General features: G+C 38.7%; 1 protein-coding gene across 6 annotated transcripts in view; it reads right to left on the bottom strand.

The window, feature by feature from the left end:
* Nucleotides 1-20689, bottom strand: part of MAP3K7CL (MAP3K7 C-terminal like) — a 46033-nt gene that overhangs the window by 15685 nt on the left and 9659 nt on the right. Inside the window, exons 1-4 of one of the 6 annotated variants that reach the window (XM_027805053.2) lie at nt 17415-20673; nt 15156-15297; nt 14526-14634; nt 5787-5845 (exon numbers count right to left, since the gene is read on the bottom strand). In XM_027805053.2, the coding sequence (XP_027660854.1) occupies nt 5787-5845; nt 14526-14595 (129 nt within the window). In that variant the 5' untranslated portion in view covers nt 14596-14634; nt 15156-15297; nt 17415-20673. Of the gene's footprint in view, nt 1-5786; nt 5846-14525; nt 14635-14888; nt 15133-15155; nt 15298-17414; nt 20675-20689 lie in introns of those variants that run through there. The other 5 variants (XM_055703417.1, XM_027805055.2, XM_055703416.1 and 2 more) reach the window with 5 other exon arrangements.

Here is a 20689-nt window from a genome sequence, read left to right on the forward strand (position 1 = left end):
GAAAGTTATATTTAATCGCAACAGTTGCTACTTTTAATCCTGCTTATTTCAGGCTTCAGTGTCATCCACCCTCATTTTCCTGTGCTGGCAAAATATGCACACACAACACCTCTGGTTTGTTCACAAAGCTCGTACAAAAGCTGCAGCTCTCAGCCATACTAGTGGTCTATCCTACTATGCCAAATTTTCAACACGGTCTGATTTTTCTTTGTATTTTGTTGAATAACTCACTGTGACACTGATAAACTTTTTATGGAATCCAGCAAGTAGATACCAAGAGATCCTGTTATAGGCTGTTCTGTAACTGCACATATGTATGTACATCTTTACAAGACATATGCACTACTTATTTAAATCTTTGTTTGGAGTGCACATATGAAAGATGTTGGAAGATGTTAATGAAGAAATAAAAAGGCCCTGAGCCTGCTTTTTTAGACAGGTTGAAGGAGCTGTTCTAACTAAAATCTTTGCTGGGGTACACAAAAGGACAGTTTTCAGTAATTTTTTTACTTCATTCACATGACAAAGTGTGTTTTGCCTTGCCATCTGAATATCAGCATTCCATATCCACAAATGTTGTATAGTTGATAGTGTCACCCAAGTGTTCAAAAACTTCAGAAGATTTTACTTTTTAATTCATCTTCATTTGTTTGCATTTGCTTTCAGTTCTACTGAAATATCAAAGATTTCTCCTGAAAAGGCTGAATTTTAAAGGAAAAAAATTATCATGCAGTTTTGCCAGCTAAGCACGTGGACTTGCCTAAAAGTCAGTCTTTTGCACTGGTCTCACTTTTTGTAAATTTGGTAATTTTCAACTAAACTGTTCTGGAAAACCAGAAAGTTCAGCGCCAGTATTTTGCACATGGGCCATGTTCATTATATGGCCTTATGTACTCTTCCATGATGGAAGAAACCACATGTTTCCAAGCTGCATATTGCAGCTGCATTTTTTTTATTTTTTTTTTTTTTTTTGTGGAGCTGGAATCAAACAGTTCCAGCTACCTGTTCTAGGATATATCTAGTTTAGTCTAATTTTACTATGAAAGTAAGCAGTTCTCTTTTCTTCAAACAATTCAAGTCAACTGGATGAGACCAACTGAGAGTTCTGCTTTCCTTTCCTGGGAGTTGTTCCATTCTTTACTAACCTTAGTATGATGTTCTGACTGTGTAAACATCCATGTCTTCATCATCTAATCTAAGAACATAGTTATCACAGCAGCATTATAGCAGACTTATCAAGTTCATAGGCAATCACATCTAGATATAGAGTATCACGGTACCTAGGAATTCTCTTGGAATTTAATACATATTAAAAAAAACAAAGCATACCCTTTAAAAACACAGTATACTTTTAAACTTTCTAAAATAATTTGCATATCTAACAAGAGTCTTGGCAGTTAGTAGAAGAAATAGTTCCATTGAAGTTCCAGAGTAAACAAGGTTTCTGTTAAATGCTAGTATCACACAACAATCTGTCCCTTGAGTAATATTTTCATAGCTTCTTTTGTGTAGACATTTCCCACTAAAGCATGAAAAACTACCCCTTGACTTAACACAAACTGATACTGTAAATGGTTGGAGCCTTTTCTCTATTGCAGGAACTTTACAGTCATCTATCTCCATTGATCGCAACAGATTCATAATTCAAAATAGAATATAAATGCCTCTCTCAAGCTCACGATTTCATGAGAAGAGATGATAAAGAATTACAGAACACCCTGTGCATCCATATGTGACTTATGTTCTTCCCTCTTACGCATCAAACTCCCAGCTGGAATAAAGACTTTAATGGAGAAGAGGGAGATAAACTGAGCAAGTCACAGGAAATGCTACAACAGGACAGACAACACACAGAGCATAGTAATGCGGGTACTTAACACTAGATACCTTCCTCCATGTTCAGTGACCTGAACAACAAGGCCTTAGATGCTGATGTACGCTTCTAATTATAGCAGATAACCCGTAGTAGAGCGTCTGTCAGAAGGGCCACCACCCACTATGCAGCTAATCAGGGCAGTGCCTTCCGAGGCTGAGTCCAACTTTTACACAAGGCAAAGGTTAACGTTTCCCAATAACAAACTGACAGACGTAGCAAGCCTGCCCTTGCTGCACTGCCCACGACACTGCTCACACAAGGGCGGTGAGGAAATGACACTGAAGGCCAAATAAAAAAGTGCTTTATCCTCATTCAAAGTGTTGCTCGTCAGTGGGAAGAGAATAATTTCCAATACTGCAAAAGGAATTCAAAGCAAGAAGTTTATTAATATGAGCTTTGTTTTATTGGTAGCATATCAGCAACATCGTAGTTTTTTTAATGATAAAGTTGCAAAAAAGACCTTTTCCTGCATATAGCTTAGACTGCTCTGTTCTCATATATAGGGCTTTTCTGTCTGGTTTGACCATACAGTCATTTTTTGTTTAAAGTTAAAAAAAAACCCACCAAAACAAACCCAAAACAAAAGCAAAACTTTTGAGTTAGAGAGTTGATATTCTTTTCCTACAAATTGCTTCTTGGAATTTTTTCCTTTCAGAGTAGTAGCATTCAAAAACATAGTTGGAAAATACAATATTTTGGGTCTGAACCTAGCTGGATCAGAACACTAGACTGATAATTTTTATTCTGCAGAAAGAAGCTGTAATTTTCATCTAGGATTGTCCTTTAGTAAGAGTCCTTATAGAGAATTAGCTATCTGCAGTTAGCCTCCGAGAAATACCTCTCATCCAGCCAAACCTACCTCTACCTCTGTAAAGCTGGTGCTTGTGCTTGGACAGCAGTGCCTGGGGAGCAGGTATGGTAGGATCGTGGTAGGAAAAGTGGGAACACTGGGTAATACCGCTCAAACAGCCAAGTTGTCTGCCAGGGCCTAACATAAGGAGGACAAGGGCTTGAAGCTTAAAACAGAGGTGCAAATTGCTTGGTACTCAGGCTGTGGTCTGCTGCCTGCATGCATAAAATTCTAAGGCTCTGATTTTACAAGTCACTCGGTGAACTTACATAGCTTTCAAGCTGCTTTCAAAATCCAACCTGAAGATCAGCTAATTTGGCCTTGGGTTTTCTTCAGTTTGTTTTTAAAACAGGTTTCAAATTTTTCCTTTGTATGTTAGAAACCTGGAAAGTTGCTACCTTTTGTTTGTTTAAGTGCCTATCGTTGCATAGCCACCTACCCTGCATTTATAGTTTGTTTCTTTATAAGATACAAATGCTTTTGACTGTATTTATGGCACAGTGATGAAAATCTTGTGGCTGTAGATGTGATAATTTTATTAAGAAAATAGGTACCAGCAGTCTTAAAAATTCAAGCATTTCAGGCTGCTATGCCACAGGTGATTAAAGGGTTAGTTTACATGACACTTCACGTGTGCTGCTTTATACTAGCCAGCTTTGGGATAGAGAAAAGCATGGATGGAATGACAAGGGACACCACCGTTCAGTACTGCAGATCCTGGTGAAGCCCAGGTAATAGTTTGCTTCTGTAATACAGGAGCTACCTCTGTCAAGGCTGGTGTGGTTACATTAACATAAGTCGCAACCACATGCTATACAGGGCTAACACACCCTTAGCCGTCTGGATTACACCAATTTAAAAAAGTAATTAATAAGAAAATGTAACTAGGTAATTTATAACTTTGTTACAGTTATTGCTTGTTTGAAATTTTAAAGCACTGTAAACATAATGTATTTACATTAAATTGTTACAACTTTAAGCTGTGATCCAGATTGACAAAAGCAAGGAAATTCAAGTGTCGATTGCTAAAGCTAAATGAACTGTTACCTCTGCATCAGCTCAAAACCCCGTGTTGACTTAACTGCCTCTGGCTGAACATAAAGGCATCAAAATCTAAATATGCACATAAGCTTGAAAAGCTAAATGATGAAGCTCTACCACTAAATCTATACTTTTATACTTTTGAGTGGCTGAGTCACCCAGACAGCCCTCAGAAGTTATCCTTTCAACTACCTCAATAGTCTAAGAAAAAGTTTCTGAAGGACAATAAAAAGAACATTATTTGAATCAAAGCCTCTGACTGTTTCTTTGAATTTGTTATCATATAGAGATCATGAGAGTAAAGAAAGGTTCTCTTGAAAAAAAGGTCAGGTACTTAACAGACCAAGAAGGTGCACTTAGCAGAACTGCTCTAGTGTGTACTTTAAAAACTTTTACTGAAGGGCTATGATTTATCAAGTAGACATGAATGCTTCCAGAGCTGTAATTTTCGTCTATCGTGAAATTACACATTTAGAGTACACTATATGTTCCAGAAATGGGTCATAAAAGTCCTAATAAAAAAATCATCACTTGGCCTGAGAAGTACCTACATCTAACACCAGTAATTTTGTTTTTATGTAACAACAGCAATAGTGATAATCACACTTTGCTCTTTTAAAGCAGTCTTTACCTGCTGATCTCAATGCTCTTTTAACAAAAAAGGTAAAAATTATTAACCTCATTTCAGAGATGAGCAGAGCGATGAAGCGACTCCTCCAGGATCACACAATGTGTCACTGACAGAATGTTGGAAACAATGCAGGTTCTTTACTTTCAGTTCAGTGCTTCAGCCACAGATCAATACTGTTTTTCTCAAAGTGAATTCTTCGGAGGGAAAAAATATTGATCGTTTTTTGCTGCACTGGAAGATCAGCGGAATAAAGAGGCCAACATACCACCCTGTTCCTTTCAGCCCAAATCTTAAGTTGCTCTTCGTTTCTTTAATCTTCCCTAGCTATGCCCAAGGAACCTGTCCCTGTTCTCAGGATTAGAGCAGTAGAGCAAGAAGAGTCTCTGTCATCCCCCATGCCTTCCTCCGTCACCCTTTTGATGACAGCAGCAGGAGAGAAAAGTCAGCCTTCTCAGTCAGCAGCCCTCCAGTGTTGTCTCACCACTTGATGGGGACAGGAAGGATGACATTATTGGACAACATGGTCTGCTAATGCCTTTCTCAGTTTACACTCAGGAAACAACTGCCTTCATATTGAAATATCAGAGGAAGCCTAAATGCTCCCGGGAAACAGATGATCTGAAGTAATTTACAAAAGCCAACAAACACTCCAGGACCACCACAGAGGAAAGGGAAATAATCCCTGGATACAGAACTGGCTCTGTGCCTGGTGAACCACGGAGATGCCATCAACTGCTGTCTGACTGTCCGGTATATTGGGGCTCCATTGTGCTATGCTGACAAATCGGACTGGTCACAAAATGATTCACCGGTTTTATCCCATGCTGTCTGCAGAGACCTGCTAGGGCAACCATGAGGGTTGCTGGCTACGCAGCATGAACTAGGGTAACTTTGAGGAGGCTCTCATCAGTCCTGATGACTAGCTTTAGTTACCCAAGAATAGAGAGAAGATGGCACTACAAAATACAAGTTTTTATTCTCCTGGACTGCTTGAGAGAAAACTGATCATATCAGTTTCAGCACAGCCTGTAGGCATGAAAATATATTATCTGGCTCATTCCTTCTCCCACCAAAACCACAGGAACCCTCTTAATTGCAGTGCTACAGTACATGCTGTGTTTTGCACAGGAATTGAACCCAAAAGTTAAAAGGCAGATGAGGTTGTTAAAATAATAATTTCCATGCAGTTGGTTTAAAAATGACAATTTTTCCACAGATCTTGAAAAGACAACATTTTCTTCTATGGAAATACACAGTCTGATTAAATGTTAATAGATTAGAGAAGCACCACTAAAAACTTTCCCTTTAGTGTGACAACCAGAGTTTTTTAATCATAACTATGGTGAATGTGAAGTAGGACTGTAGTAAAAAAAAAATAAAATACTTACCTGCAGCTGCTGATCTAGTTCTGGAAATGCCAAAGGGAAGTTTTCAGACGAAGCATCATCTAAAAGGTAAACATGATGTTAAAAGTCAACATCTACCAAAAAGGGCATTTCAGATTTAATGTAGTTTAATGTAGTTCTACATTGCATACATTTACAATAATACTGGGATCCTGCAAACACCTCTCCATCTGCTTATCTTTCTACGCTTGAGATACCTTAATAGACTCCTTGAAAATACTAGTGAGTTGGCAGTAAGAAAAAGATTTAGGTGCTGGAAAGACAGCCTATTTTGTATTGCAGTGATTAAGAAACAAAACAAAGCAGTTAGGGCAGTAGAAGATGTGATAATTTAATAAAAACAGTAAATCCAAGCAATCTTTCCTCTCGGGCTCTCCATTACACTGCAAAGAAAAGAATCTTCCAAGGACAGCACCCTTGCTACCAAAGACTTCATTATTTCAATGAAGGGAAAGATACCTTCCCCATCACAATACAATGACTTACCAGGGTTTAACCAACAATAACAGAAACCTCTCACCACCCAAAGGCAACCACAAGAACACACAAACCAGCCTGGCAACCCTGGAACAAGAAGACTGTTACCTACAGAGATGTGATTAGAAAGAGGAAGGCACCACAAATTTCTCCATACTGCAAAATAATGTCTTTATTATAACCTGTAGATAACAATTCTTACGGGCTAGCGTTAGGTCATCCATGACAACAAGCCAAACCCTGTTTTTATTTATTCCTTTATTTTTAGTACAGGCTTCCAGCAAAGGTGGGACAGACTGTGCCAGTTACGTCAGCGTTGTGATGTGGACACCTGCCCACTAGTAGCTGGACTGAGATCAGAAATATGAATCATACTTGGTAACGTCACAGCTAGCCAATGCAATATTTCTTTCTCAGTGACTTTCACACTATCAGTTTTGCATGGGATTGTGATGACTGTTTATGCATCTTACTACAGGTTACAGGAGGTGAAGAGAAGGTTACTATTAGCTAGCTTGCAGAGTCAGTTATTTGTAATGTGTCAAAATTAAACAAGCATGGCTCTCATAGGAGAAAATTGCTAACACAGGTCAGATCCTGCAACCTGCTCTATGCTGGCAGACTTGTACACTACAACAAAACCTCAATAAGGCTAAGAGGACCACGTATCAAAGCAGGATTCTGAATACTCTTAAAGAGTACAGACTAGGATTTAAATTATTTGTCAAATATTTGTTATCTCTTTAGCCTGCCCTCAGTGGTCATCCAGCCAAGTAGGTTAGGGGGAAAAATTAAAGTAAGTCATCTTATCCTACAAAGAATAAACATTCTGGCTAACACACAGTCTGACCCTTACTTCAACTAGCATAGTTAGACCTGTGCCCCTCTAGGAAGGGATGCCCAGAACAGAAAAAAAAATAATACAGTGATACAGAGGGCAAAAGCAAAAGCTTTGGAACTTCCTCAAGAAACAAAGTGAAGTTCTATGTTACAATCTTATTGCAAGGGGTAAGGGTCTGGCAAGTATTATCAAAAAGCCATAACCCCCCTCCAACTTCATTTTTCACACCATTCCCAAACATGTCCATTCTGGAAACCACTTAATCTGCTTTAATTGTACAGAATTGTATCACGTAGATATGCAAGTGTTTACCTTTAATTTGCTGTTGCTTTCTTGTACAATATTTAAAAATAGACTAATATTCTAAAAGAAGAAAGATGAATCATATGGCAAAGCTAAAAGGAAGGACGGAATAGGACTCAGTCTGACTAGGGGTACAGCTGCTCTACAAATATTTGGCTGAATAGCTGTTAAATATTCTGACAGAGATATTGGACCAGAGTCGTGGACAGCAGTTAAGCTGCTATTTGTTTTGACAATTCCAGCAGTACAATCTTTGGTACAGTAGCTTTTAGGAGGGATGGCAAATATTTTTAACTTAAGAAAAACAAAGCAAAAGCAACCCCAAGAATTTTAAGGAAACATCAGCTAATAATTATTTTTTCGCTGCATGGGATATTAATAAGAAAACAAATTTGATGCAGTATCAGAATATTAGAAAATATATTGGATTATCTTCAGAAAAGAATCAGTAAAAAAAAAGTTTGAAAATACTTTTAAAAGGATGGAATATATAAAGAAATTACTATAGAGGAAATCCTTTCAATAAACAGATGTTCCCTGCTTATTTTTTGAACTCGAGTGACTGAGTCAATGGTACTAAAAATAGAACATACTGGTATCCTAACCATTATGGCATACCATAGTACATTTTATAATGGGCCTGCCCTAGCATCTATTGAACAGCTGCTAGGGTTTTTTTTAGTTATGCTAGTTTAAGACTTGTTTAATTCATCATCTGATGTGTAGAACATCATCAAGAAAAGTTGGGGACTTCAGTTGTTTGACATTTTTCTGAGTTCCTAATTCTCTTAAGCTCGTCTGAAGCTTTCAGCTTAAGTATTTAGTTTACAAAGATAAATAGAAATGCTCACAGCTAACTGCGCTCTGGTTTCCACAAAAAGAACAATAAAAAACTTTCCCCACAGCTTCCAGTGAAATAAATTACTGCATCATGTCAGTCTGTATTTCACTGTTGTCAAAGTAACAACCACAATAACAACAAAACCCACTTGGTCAAATCTAAACACATTTAGATTTCACACAAGGGGAAAACAAATGACAGCAGTCATTCACCTCCTAAAACTTTTTTGAGGATGTTTTCAGCAAGTCAAGAGGAAAGACATAGTCTTGCATTTTCTTCCAAAAGAATCACTATTGCAATACTGGATGCTACACAAGAGATCAAACAAAATCACACTGGTTTCTAGCCTTAAAAATCTATGACTCTGAAAATCAGAAACATTGAAAATTCTAGAAATTCAGAGAAAATCTTCTGAAGATCAAAAGACTCTCATAACGGTCCTTACCTGTCTGTATTTGTCCTTTCCTATTCTACATCTCCTTAACAGAACTCAGAAATAACTTTTTTTCTCCTTTTCTCATATAACCAATATTTAAGTGCCTAGATTGTCATAAGGAATCACTGATATAATCAAAGGGCCCTTTATTATAAAGCAGCCTTTCTGTACCACAAAACCCTGAGTATGACTAGGCTGATTCTTCACCAGATACAAACAGCACCTCACCCCTCTGGTCACTATTTTACTGCTCCCTTCCCTGTCACTTGTAAAGAAAAGGGATTTATAATTCAAGCTAGTTGTTGAAAACACATTTTTATTAAAAATAAAAATATAAAAAATCAGAGACTGCAACTTGCTGGACCTGAAAGTAAGTCAAGATTCTGGGCAAAAGAAAACAAGAAAGGAGGAAAAACGTACATGTTAATGTTATGGCCATCCCAGAAAACTCAAAAGCACTAATCTGTGATGTAAGAGTCGGATCAGGGACTTCATTACAGCCACCTAAGTTAAAGTATCTGTCACACAATTTCTAAATTCACAGCACTTCCTGATTTCCCACAGATCCTGAAACTAAATTTGGTCTCTGTTTGAAAGTGCACTAAAGGTAAAGACCTGTACCCTGATTACAAGATGAACTTTCTGCACATATAGTTGATGTTTTTTTAACCAAAGACTTGGTTCATGTGTATGGAATAGTTTGATTTTTGGGTTTGTTTCATCAGGTTCACACATTCACTTTGCTTGTTGCTGAAAAGTATCATTAGAACAGAGAGCATCTGAGGGGTCTCCAGGGAAATCACTTCATCCTTTTGCTTTCCATCGGCTGCGCTGAGACAAAGTACCCTTCTATGTCAGAGCCAGCTCTCTGACCATTCCTACAGCTAAATGAAGAACATAACAAAAGAGCAAGCTCCCTAAGCATGCTGCACAGCCCGCACACCTTCATGCTGAAATGGCGTGATGAGCAGCTCTATGTAAGGACTGCGAGGCTGAGCTGCTCAACCTGCAATGTCCAGGTGAAGTCCTGTCTCTCTGCTGATAGCACCTATTAGTACAAACATGGGATGGGTTTCTGATGTGGGGTACAAATATCCACACAAGCCATCTGATTTAGAATGTTGTACTGTATTTAGACTGACTGTCTTCATACAAAAGGTTTACTACTTCTCAGCCATGTCCTGATGCATTCAGTCCCCTGATACATGCTAATGTTGCACGTTTGAGAATGAATCAAACTTCCTGGAGAACTTCACTTATTTAATCATGTTTTGGCCTTCTGGAGATCACAATAGCCCAGACTTCCATCATGTAGATGAACGAGCAAAATCCCTCATGCTTCACCTCTGACTGACACAGTGTCTGGTACAATGAAGTGTAACACCCCAGTCTCTTCCTATTTGGCTGCTCCATTTAGCTGAACTGTGAGTTATGGGCAATAGTTAATGAATAAATACTTGAACAACAACATCTGATTTACTTGAAGTATAAACTTGCAAATTAGGATTTCGCTAGGATCTTCACAAAGATAGACAGAAATAGAACATAAAAATTTAAATGTGTTGAAAGCACATTAAGGTTGCTAAATCAAGCACTCAAAATTTAGGAAATGCCAATCACAGCTCTGCTTCCTTGAGTAACTGAGTTATGATCCAGTCTTTAATTATACAATCAAGTACTATTTTTTTCTCCTACATGTGTGGGCAAGTGTATTCAGATCTCTTCCTCCTAAATTAAAGAATTAAATAGGTAACACAAGTAGGCTGTTATCCTGTAAGTAGATCAGCCCTTACACAGGAAAAGTGCTCAAACTCAACCGCAAGCACTGCAGCTCACAGTGGGACAGCACTGGCCGACTGTGTACTGGGGTCCAGTCTTGGCCCCATGAGGGCAGTGAGATCCAGCAGCTCCAGCCCTGGTTACTGACAGACGAGCATAGACTCATCGAATTCATCCTGGAAGGCTGTGTGGCTAAGTGACTGCAACTTGGCACTGCTGCGTGAAGCTCCCAGGCTTCTATTCACAGCCCTGCCTGACATGACCTTATACAACCTCGCAGTTACCTCACTTGTAAAATTGTGGGGAATGGTCACTGCCTGGCCCAGGAATAGGCTATGAAGGCTTGCTCAATAATAAGAGTTGTGGACCTCCCAAAAATAGAAATGGCCCATGACAGAAGAGAGAAGAGCAAAACCCTCCTACTCCATATACCTTCACTTAAGCCTCAAGCATCCTCTGATGCACTGCCACTATTCATTTGAGGGTCTCTCACCTAAGTTCCTGTCTAATTTCCCAAAGATCAAGCCACTCACTTGTAGGTTGGGTGTAATTTTAGGAACTAGCTCTGTAAATTTTAGCCATGTATTTTAGCAATCCTCACTGGTTTTCAACAAATACGTTATCTGCTGGAAAGCCTCCGTTGCCATTACAACAAGAATGAGGATGGAGTAGGGATTTGAAGGTTGCTATTGAAGAAGCAACCATTGCAAAACAGTCTTGCATGATCAACCATAAAAGCAAAAATTCTTCACGGTCACTAGGGTAACAAAGACATAAACAGGAGTAAAAGAAGTCATTTGCTGTGCTTGCAAAAATATTACACTGTTCCGCTGTCTGTCAGTTTCATTAGAAGATGTATGTCCCGCCTTTGTTATCAATGATTTTTCTGGAGAGTGCTATCAGAGGTAGATTAATTTCAAACAAAAAAAAATTACTAGTAATTTCAAAACCAGTCATTTATCACCACATGTCACTAGCAGACCTTTTCAGCTAGATTCAGCCTTCCCTTAGAACTATCACACAAACCAAATCCACTTGTCTAAATTTAGTAAAGTTCCTGTTATAATCATTGACCCTTAATATATTCAGTAAATAAGAGTTAGTGATACAAATTAGGACATATTGAATTTCACTGGTTTAATTAAATCCATGTTGATAAACTACAATGAACTTTCTATTTGGGAACATTTACTTGAATTTGGGAACACCGTATTCAGTTTAACTTGCATTAGTTTTCAAGTTATGTAAGATAGGCTGAAATAATAAGTTTCAAACTCATTAATTTAAAACGGTACTTTAAATCAAACTGGAGCAATATGGTGTGCAGATACACGCTGGGAAACCCGTTTGATGCCAGCTTATTGAATTTGAGTGAAAGAGCCAAACATAGATATCTGTATATACAGGAATAAGAGATACACAATAAAACTGTCTTCTTGCATAGCACCGGCTGATGGGCTGTTTCTGAGACTTTTAAGGAACTAGTTAGCCTACTTTCATGGTAAAAATACTGCACAAGGCTGGCCAGGATTTCAGTCGTCAGGGGTTAACTGACAAATAATATAACACAATTAAACTATTTCTTGTATACTCAGGATAAGCCAGCTCCGGTCTTGTAGGTTAGTTAATGCAAAGTAATCTCTTCTCATGGGTTGAGAGCCGTTTCTCCTTTCACTGCTCCTCACACCCAGTGCTTGGTTACAATCCTAGCCAGTGAGATAATCACCACCCAGAAGAAACATTCCATTTCCCCTTTTTATATCTAGTTATGCTGCCAGTTCCTCCGAGTAAGCAGTTGTACAGCCCCCGGAAGGAGAGCGCAGCCTTTCTTGGTGAAATCTGTCACTGTGCCTTTCAAGTGAGGTAGAATTTAAGGAAAAGCTTGAGTCAGGCGAATTCCCTTACCCTGGTGAAAAACTTTCTGTATATACACTAGCAGTACACGAGCCTCACCTGATGTTTTACTATCGCACTTAAAGCAGGTAACTCCTGTTTGAACACAAAACAATTATCCTTGTCTAGGAGAGAAAAAAAAAGATTAAAAAAATAAGGAGAAAAAAAAAAGCTAAGTATGGAATAACTGAAGGTCTATCTGTTAAAAGTTTTTGCAGTTTATCTTAAAAAACCAAAAGTGTTAAATAATTATTTGTACTTTCTTGATTCAACTATGGTTTGCTGGAAATTTTCAAACCTGATCAAAGTTTATTTCTTTTTCCTTCTGTAAATGTATAAAATATAATAACCATGTTCAGGCTCACCACTAAGAGAAGCGACGGAATTCTTGTGACATGGTAAAAGAGTATGCTGGTTTAGACATCCTGGTATCCCCCAGGGGGATGTGATGCAGAGGAGAAGATGGCAAATGCTTTACTGATTGCTGTCTAGTTTTTTCTGTACTCACAGAGATTCTGGGTTGCATACTGCAGGGGCACACATATATATATGTATATATATACAATAAATGCCTTGAAAGTATGGAAAAGTTTAACAAAAGTCACAGAAAAAGATTACCTTTATGTTATTGAGTTTATTTCTCTAAATGTTAAGAGAAAGGCTGGAATTATTAGCAGGATAGAAAAGTAAAAAATAAAGTATGATGCAATGTTAAGGAAGCTAGGCTTCCTGCCTTTCATGTCCTCTTCTTCCAAGCTATTCACAACCTTGTCATTTCCTACTGCCGTCTCTTGTCACAAACCACTCTACCGTCTTTGATTTTCCCATGGTCTCAGCTTTCCCTGACTTGCTTTCATTGTCTCATATAAACATTCTTTTCCATAATCTGTAAGAGCACTCCCCTTTCTTTTACATCTCCCTTCATGACCTACCTTTGCCATAATTCCTCTAAGAAATTTACCATGTTACTATATCTTTAGGGATGAAAATGATTCTTTATTACTTTCTGTAATAAAAATGTAATTACCAAATTATTTTAATTAATGAGAAAGGCAACATAGACAGCCACATGTGCTTCTTTATATTCCTTGTCCCAATCTTTCTGTGTCACTCATCTTTATGAGCTGAAAGTTATGTGCAATAATATACGAAGATGTTTGTTTTCAAATTCCCTTGCTTAGGGAATGAGATTCTATTTCAGGCTTGTAGCTGAAAACTAACATTGCACAACAACTAGCTAGGAAAGATAATGCATATCCTAAAATATTTCTTAAATGAGGAAATCGCATTCAAGCTGAGACTCTATTCACACAAAGCCCAGGAAGTGGCCTCACGCATTATCCTGCAATGCATACCGTCACATAAAGCACTCATCAGCAGTGGGACAGTTATTGTTATCAGAGATCCTTATATTTCATGCCATAAACACATCTCAGCCCTGACTTCAGCCATTCACCTTTAGCAATAGCACAGCCAACTTCACAGCTCCCAGTTTACTTTATTTCATTCTGACTTTTACTGTTTGGCAACAGCTCGCTAGACCATAATAATATTTAAGGTGTAAACTAATAATATTTGTCTATTCCACAGGCCAAAGGTTCGTGCGTGTACAGGGTATGTTTGGGGAAATTAATGTTCAATCAGCACTAGCTGACAGGATGAACGTCAATTAAGTTTCTGCTGCTTTCTCAGGGAACATACCATGTGGGGCATCCGTTTCCTGAAACCTTTCACCAAGCTGGGCACGTGCAGCACTTTCCAACCTTCCTGCTGAAAGGAAAGTCTCATCCTGCTCTAGCCTCATCCTCAGTACAAAAACGTCCTTTTACTTTTCTTGTTTTAAAATTCTTTAAAATCAGACATACTGCATTTGCAGGTAAATTAAATGGTTAATTACAGTCCTAAGTACATTCCACAAACCACTGAAAGAAAGCCAAGATCTAACCTGTCAGTCCAATGGGTTAAGTCTAATGAAATTGTTAATGGAAACATTAAAAGATATCAGGCAGGAAAACTGATCACATGCTATCATTCAGGAAAAAAACCCACCCGTGACACTGGACTCCATTTGATATTGTAAACACTGGTAAGAACATGTAAAATGTAAAAGCAATTATTTCATTGCGGTTTAGTCTATAAATTAAACTGTACCTGGGGAGTCATTCAGGCTGAAGGCAATTCGTACTGGCTTATCAGCAGGTACCCTGGCGGTGGTGATCATGTGGGCACTTGAGTCAATGCTTTTACTTGTTTGTTCCAGCTGCAATAACACAAACAATATATTTATTACAGAGCATGTGACACCATTCAACAAATGAGTTTTAATGCTTTTCATGCATTCACAGCTACCTTTCTCATTCTAGCTAAGCACCGTTTAGAATCAAAGTCAAGGGAGCGCCGTTTCACTTTTCCATTTAAAAAGGATTTAAGTGAAATCCAGTGCAGAGACTGCCTTTCTTTTGCTATTTACAGATTAGAAAGAACAATGGCAAAGGAAGCATCCCCTCTCCTCACCTGCTTGCTCCCCGCCATTGCCCCTTCAGCAAGCCTTGACTCACTCGTGGCAATGCTGCCTGGTTCTGAAGGTGAAGAAGGAAGAAGGGGTGGGGAGTTGAGAGTAACATGACCCCAAGTCTGCCATGTGATTGGAAACGTGCACACCACTCTACATGGTGTCAATGAGGAGGCACCCATCCTCCTACCTTCCACCCATACTCCCCCAGCCAAACTGTGCCTGGTAGTCACACCCTTAATGGTCAGAAAGTTACTGGGTCTCCAAACCTTGATGGTGATTCTTCAGTGGAACTCTGTGCAGGTGAAGGGGTCTGTCTGCATGGGTTTGACTCCTGGATTGGGACCTTATTCAGTCCTCAGTCTTTCTTCTGAGACCAGTTCCAAAAAGTGGCTTTACTGAGATGAAACCCTGTCCATTAAGAAAACTGCTAGTTCATTTCAAGCAGGGCACTAAAGAACTGTTGAGCAACAAAAGAATTAGCTACTACTGATCTGTAATGGTATAATTAAAGCATCTCTAAACACTCAGAAGTTGTACTCGGAGCTCTGCTATGTGTATTTAACCTTTTGAATTAACAGTTTTGGTTAAACTGAGTGCAAACATAATCTCCTTGTATATCTAGCACAAAGCTGCTAAAATTCACAGATACTAATCTTCTGATTAGCTCCATGTGTGGAGAACATGAAGTCAGTGGGACTTCATGCAAGCGAAAGATCTGCCCATAAAGAAATTATTTTAGGACTGAAGACTATGCTATCTAGAATGCATTGTATCCATACCAACTATGTGAACAATCATCAGAGTAGCTTTTAAATTACCATAAAAATGCCTCAGCCCACTAGAAACACCAAATTCTTCAGGAAAAAACAATGTATTTACTAAAAGTTGTACCACATGTCAGTAGACAACAGAGCATTTAGTTACTGGAAACAAAACCCAGTTTCCCAAGCCAATAGTCTTGCAGTTTTTCAGTAAAGTAGGTATTGTATTGCACTGAAATCCCAACGACTCATTCTAATTTACACTTAACTGTTTGGCAGTCTCAGAAAGTCAATAGAACAGAACAACATTTCAGGATTACAATCCTCTTTGGTGATGCACTAGTGAACCAAACACTTCCCTAGCATCACTGCCTTGCAATCAGTGGAAGAGTATCAAATTTTCATTTGGCCCATTAATTTCATTATTTCTTTTTTATTTGCTTTGTCTGTCTTAAATATTTAGCTAGCAGAGTGATACGGTTACTCTGTAGCAATGCTACATAAGAAATTGTTATTTGAAGTGCATAATCTTTTCTTAAAATCATAACAAATAATCATTATTTTGCATAAATCTTATTTGGAGCTGACTGTCTCTACCAATACATGAAGGGTATCAAGGATTGTTCTGTATTACCCATGGCTAAAAATCAAGACACAAAAAAAATTGAACTGCTATCTATTGGGCAGAGACAAAGAAAAGTCAACTAAATTGCTGCAGTCTATGTTTTTGCACTGAGGAAAAGATCCTTGGAGTCAACTGAAATATTCTATTTTGAACTGCATTGCACTAGACTAAACAATTTTTACCTTACTAGCATTATTGATCTTTTTTCCCCAGACCCTCAATTTATAAGAAAGATCTGAGACATCTCATTGTTTCTAAAAAACAACAGAACTACTAATCCAAAATTGTTTATCATATTTCCCTTCCATACCAATACAAAGTAAAGCAAAGAAAAAAAAAAAAAAAGATATTTTAAGTGATAAGCACATCCTTGAAACAGGGGTGTTCATCATTCTGTGTTGTTGGTACACATTCCCATGACATCTGCTTACTATCTCAAGTGGTCTTCCACATAAGAGTATACTTAACATTGCATATCATAACCTGAGAAATTAAAATGAAGCATTCTGCTAGAGGTTTTAAAGTTGCCATAACAATATTGCTAGGAGCAAATCTGTTGTCTTATCCCAGTCACATACTCCGTGGTCTGCAATGTCTTTAAATTACCTCTTTCAAGCACCTACTACACAAGGGCAAAAATCAATACCCCTTCCATAAGCAACAGTGAATTCTATCATAACACAAAAGAGTGTTTTCATTGTATTCCAATTCACAGAAAGAAATCTCATCTTTATGCACAGAAATTACCCTGCTATCCTTTTATTTTTTTTATGTTGCATTTATCTCTTCACTTCTTTTTGTGCAGAATCCTCCAGCTCTTCATCACAAAAAGCAATCAAAGAGAACAGAGAGGCATGTAGGCAGCCTGCATGCAAACGAGGTGATACAGGAAACACGTAGCCCAGCTGCCCCCAGCTGCCCACCTGCTTTCTCCATGCATGGAGAACAGTATCTCTGTAGACAGAGATAAGGGTGAGTGGGCAACCTGGAATTTAATGAGATTTAATGAGCAGCTCTCCACAACAATTGCCCTATAGAACTGGCTGCTGTTTCTCCATAAAAAAATCCGCAGCAGAACTGAGATTAAGTGCTGTTACAGCTCTATCAATTTAGTTCGGTTTTCACACCTGTTGCCTTACCTCACTTAGCCGAGTGTCTGCACTTGTATAATCCAGGGCCAGCCACTGCCTTGGCTTGTCGTTGCCTTTATGGAGTAAAGCTTCAATAAAAGAAAAGGCTGCACCTGCTGCATAGCAACAAACTGACAAGGTCTGAGAAGCTGAGACAGCTGTCAGGGCAACATGCTGCTACCTGCACTTCCCATAGGCTTTGCTGTCCCAAAAGATCACCCTTTTCCACTTTTCTCCACAATTCCGCTTTTCCTTCCTCTCCTTGCCAGTGACGAGGGATTATGATGCTGTCACACTTCAGGGAGGAAAAAATCCTTCTGTCACAAGCATTATTAAGCAGCAAACTGTGGCGAGCCCAAGATTTTTAATTCATTAGTTCTGGCAAACCTAAAATACAAACAGACTTGCTTCATAGGACAGGAATGTTTTCAGCATGACCCAATCAGTGTCTGTGTCTATTCCAGCAAACTGGCAAAGATAGCATGACTCCAGTCAGCAAAAATGTCTGCAGCTCCAATCAGCTTGGGCTGACACTGCCAACTTGGACTGGCTACAAGCGAACTATCAAATGATAGCAGCAACTATCAAAGCTAACAACGAGGGATGGGCTTGGCCTGTCAGGCTAGGTTCGTGTTGGCCTGGGTCAAGCTGGGCTTGTCTAACAGCAGACAATGGCCCCACACTTCTGAGGAGGCAACGGGCAAATTTCAGAATGTGTAGGCTGTGAAAGCAGATGTATTTATAGATGGGCTGGGGATGGCAGTGATAGCCGAAGCTGACTAAATCAGAGATTTGACTGAACTCGGAGGATTTCCTAGTGCAATTTCAGATAGCTTTTGTCAGTTTTGAAACCACAAGCAAGCAATGAATAGACAAATCTTTTAAGTATCACAAGACGTATTTTCTTCAGCTTAAACTTTTATTTTCTGTAGCTGTGTCATGCACAAGTACTGCCTATGTGACTTCTTCGATTGACTGCTATCACAGTCATTAAAACAAATGGAGAAAAATTACGGAATGATTATACAGATTATCTTTACATTTATTGTTCTGTGCTTGAAAAGGGGCTTCTCCTTTTATATTTCAAAATGTATTTTGAAGGTATATTTTATATTTTTAAATTTCAAATGGAAAAGGTTTATCTAACCCAGATCTCCTGTATAGGCACATTGCTAGTTTCTCTTGGCTCAGCGGAGATCTAGAGAGGTTGCATGACAAATAGAGACGTGAAGATCTGAAGTCAAATTTTCATCCTTCCTGCCCTCTCACCTTCTGGCCCTAGCCCAGCATTGATCTAATCAGTGCAGATCTCAGGAAGCCAGCAGTTGCCCTTGTGGCCTCAAAAGACCTTTTTCATACTTCGAAATGACTAAACTGCAAAGATATTCTACCCACACTGCATTTCCCCCAGCAATGACCCAGGAGGGTATCAGACAGCTACACCATTAGTTAGGTATCTGGTGAGGCTGCCTTTCTAACTGCAGTGTGATTTCGGAGCAGGCTACGGGCTCTGGCCCAGAGAGCTAGTGAAAAGCAGGACCGTGCCCCGGACTATGCTGACCATTTTCTCTTCTCTTGATGTATTTCTGAAAAGACTGAGGGTTCCTCCCTACGTCTCCTTCCAAAGGAGGAGGGAAAGAGATTTGTCTCTGATCACAACTATTACTGCAAATAACATTCTACGGCTCAATACCATCAGCAGTTGATATTGATCTCCAGGTCCAGGTCCTATTACTGTGACAGTATTTGTTTGAAGACACAGAAAATCCTGGCTCCAGTGAAATCACTAAACATATTCTGCTTCAGTTTCCACAGAATTCCAGATTCCCCCAGATCCCAAGATCCTCTTCTGCTTTGTATGGACAGGTGGTATTTAGGTGGTATGAGTGCCTTCATTAGATGCCATTACAGTAAAGCCTTAAAGCCTAAAAAAGGCTCGCTAAGTAAAATCTGAAGACATGCAAAATCTTCAATAGCCATGACAGTAAGGGTCGTGGACAGAAATTATGTCTGAATAGCACAGGGATGTTTTTTTCAGATGGCTCTGACGCTCCACATTTCCAGACTGACACCTCAGTTGTACTCAGCTTAAATAGTATGTTTGAAAATTGAGTTCATAATCATTTTATGGTTTCTATCCATTGTATGCATGTTTTTAAAATGTCAGTGTTTCTAGTTGTCTGTATTATTATTATACACACTTTACAAAAGAAGGGGGAACCACCTGTACTTCACTTCATATGCACACTCCTCTTCTAACGGGTGTGCTGCTTCTGAAAGCTGTGAATCATGTGCTAAGATACCAAAACTGCACAAACCAAAAGGCCTCTGATTTGCATTTAAATATCAGTTCTGTACTTTACCCAATGATTAGTCACCTGAAACTACTACTTTATGGAAGGTAGCCTACTTTTAAAATGTGAGAATATTATAGAGCTCTGTATACAGAACATCATATTAGAAGCATCAGGATGAATGATTTGACTGCAACAGTTTTATCACCTAGTTATTATTGGGGCTGCGGTGCTGAAACTCCCAGCAATATGGATTTAAACAGTACATTTTAAAAGGTTCTCTAAATTATAACAATAAACTAGGGAAGATCTCTATTTTAAACATTGGGGAAACTGAAGTCCAGGATGCTTCTTCTCCATGACTTGCTCAAATTAATATTCAAAGGCATTGTAACTTTTGGGTAGAGATAAATCCCACTTCTCTTATTTACTAAGTAGGTGACTAAAATCTGTGCATCTAAGAAAATTACTCTCTCATGTATTGCAACACAAAAAATACTTCTGTATAACAGGCTGCACATGTATCTTACAGTAATCCCTGTGAAAAGTAAAGAATGCTGATAACTCCAGAGTTTTTGTGCAGAAGCACAGTCAGCCCTGCTTCGTTTCCAGCATACTTTTAGCCATCAGATACCTGGTACCCAAGCAAAGTCCTTTCAATCCTGTATCACATTATGAAACTGGTGATATGCTAGAAGAGGGTATCATGCTTTATTCACCAAAACACCTTAAAGGAACATACCCTAAATTAGGAACACTGGGACTTACTGATACTCAGTAGTAGAAACTTGCAAATTCGTAACAATTTTTAGGATGAAGTATCAGTTATTCTGTAGATGTAAAAAAAGCCAATATCTGCTATCTAACAAAACACCTGTTGCCTTCCCTTTTTTAGCTGTGCTACTTTCAATTCATCTCAGTTTCCTAGTATAAGTAGTACTTTAGTAGCATATGACCTCATTCATGCTAAAATGGTGTTTCACAGATTGC

Source organism: Falco cherrug, chromosome 2 (assembly GCF_023634085.1).
Source record: "Falco cherrug isolate bFalChe1 chromosome 2, bFalChe1.pri, whole genome shotgun sequence".
Taxonomy (NCBI): Eukaryota; Metazoa; Chordata; class Aves; order Falconiformes; family Falconidae; genus Falco; species Falco cherrug.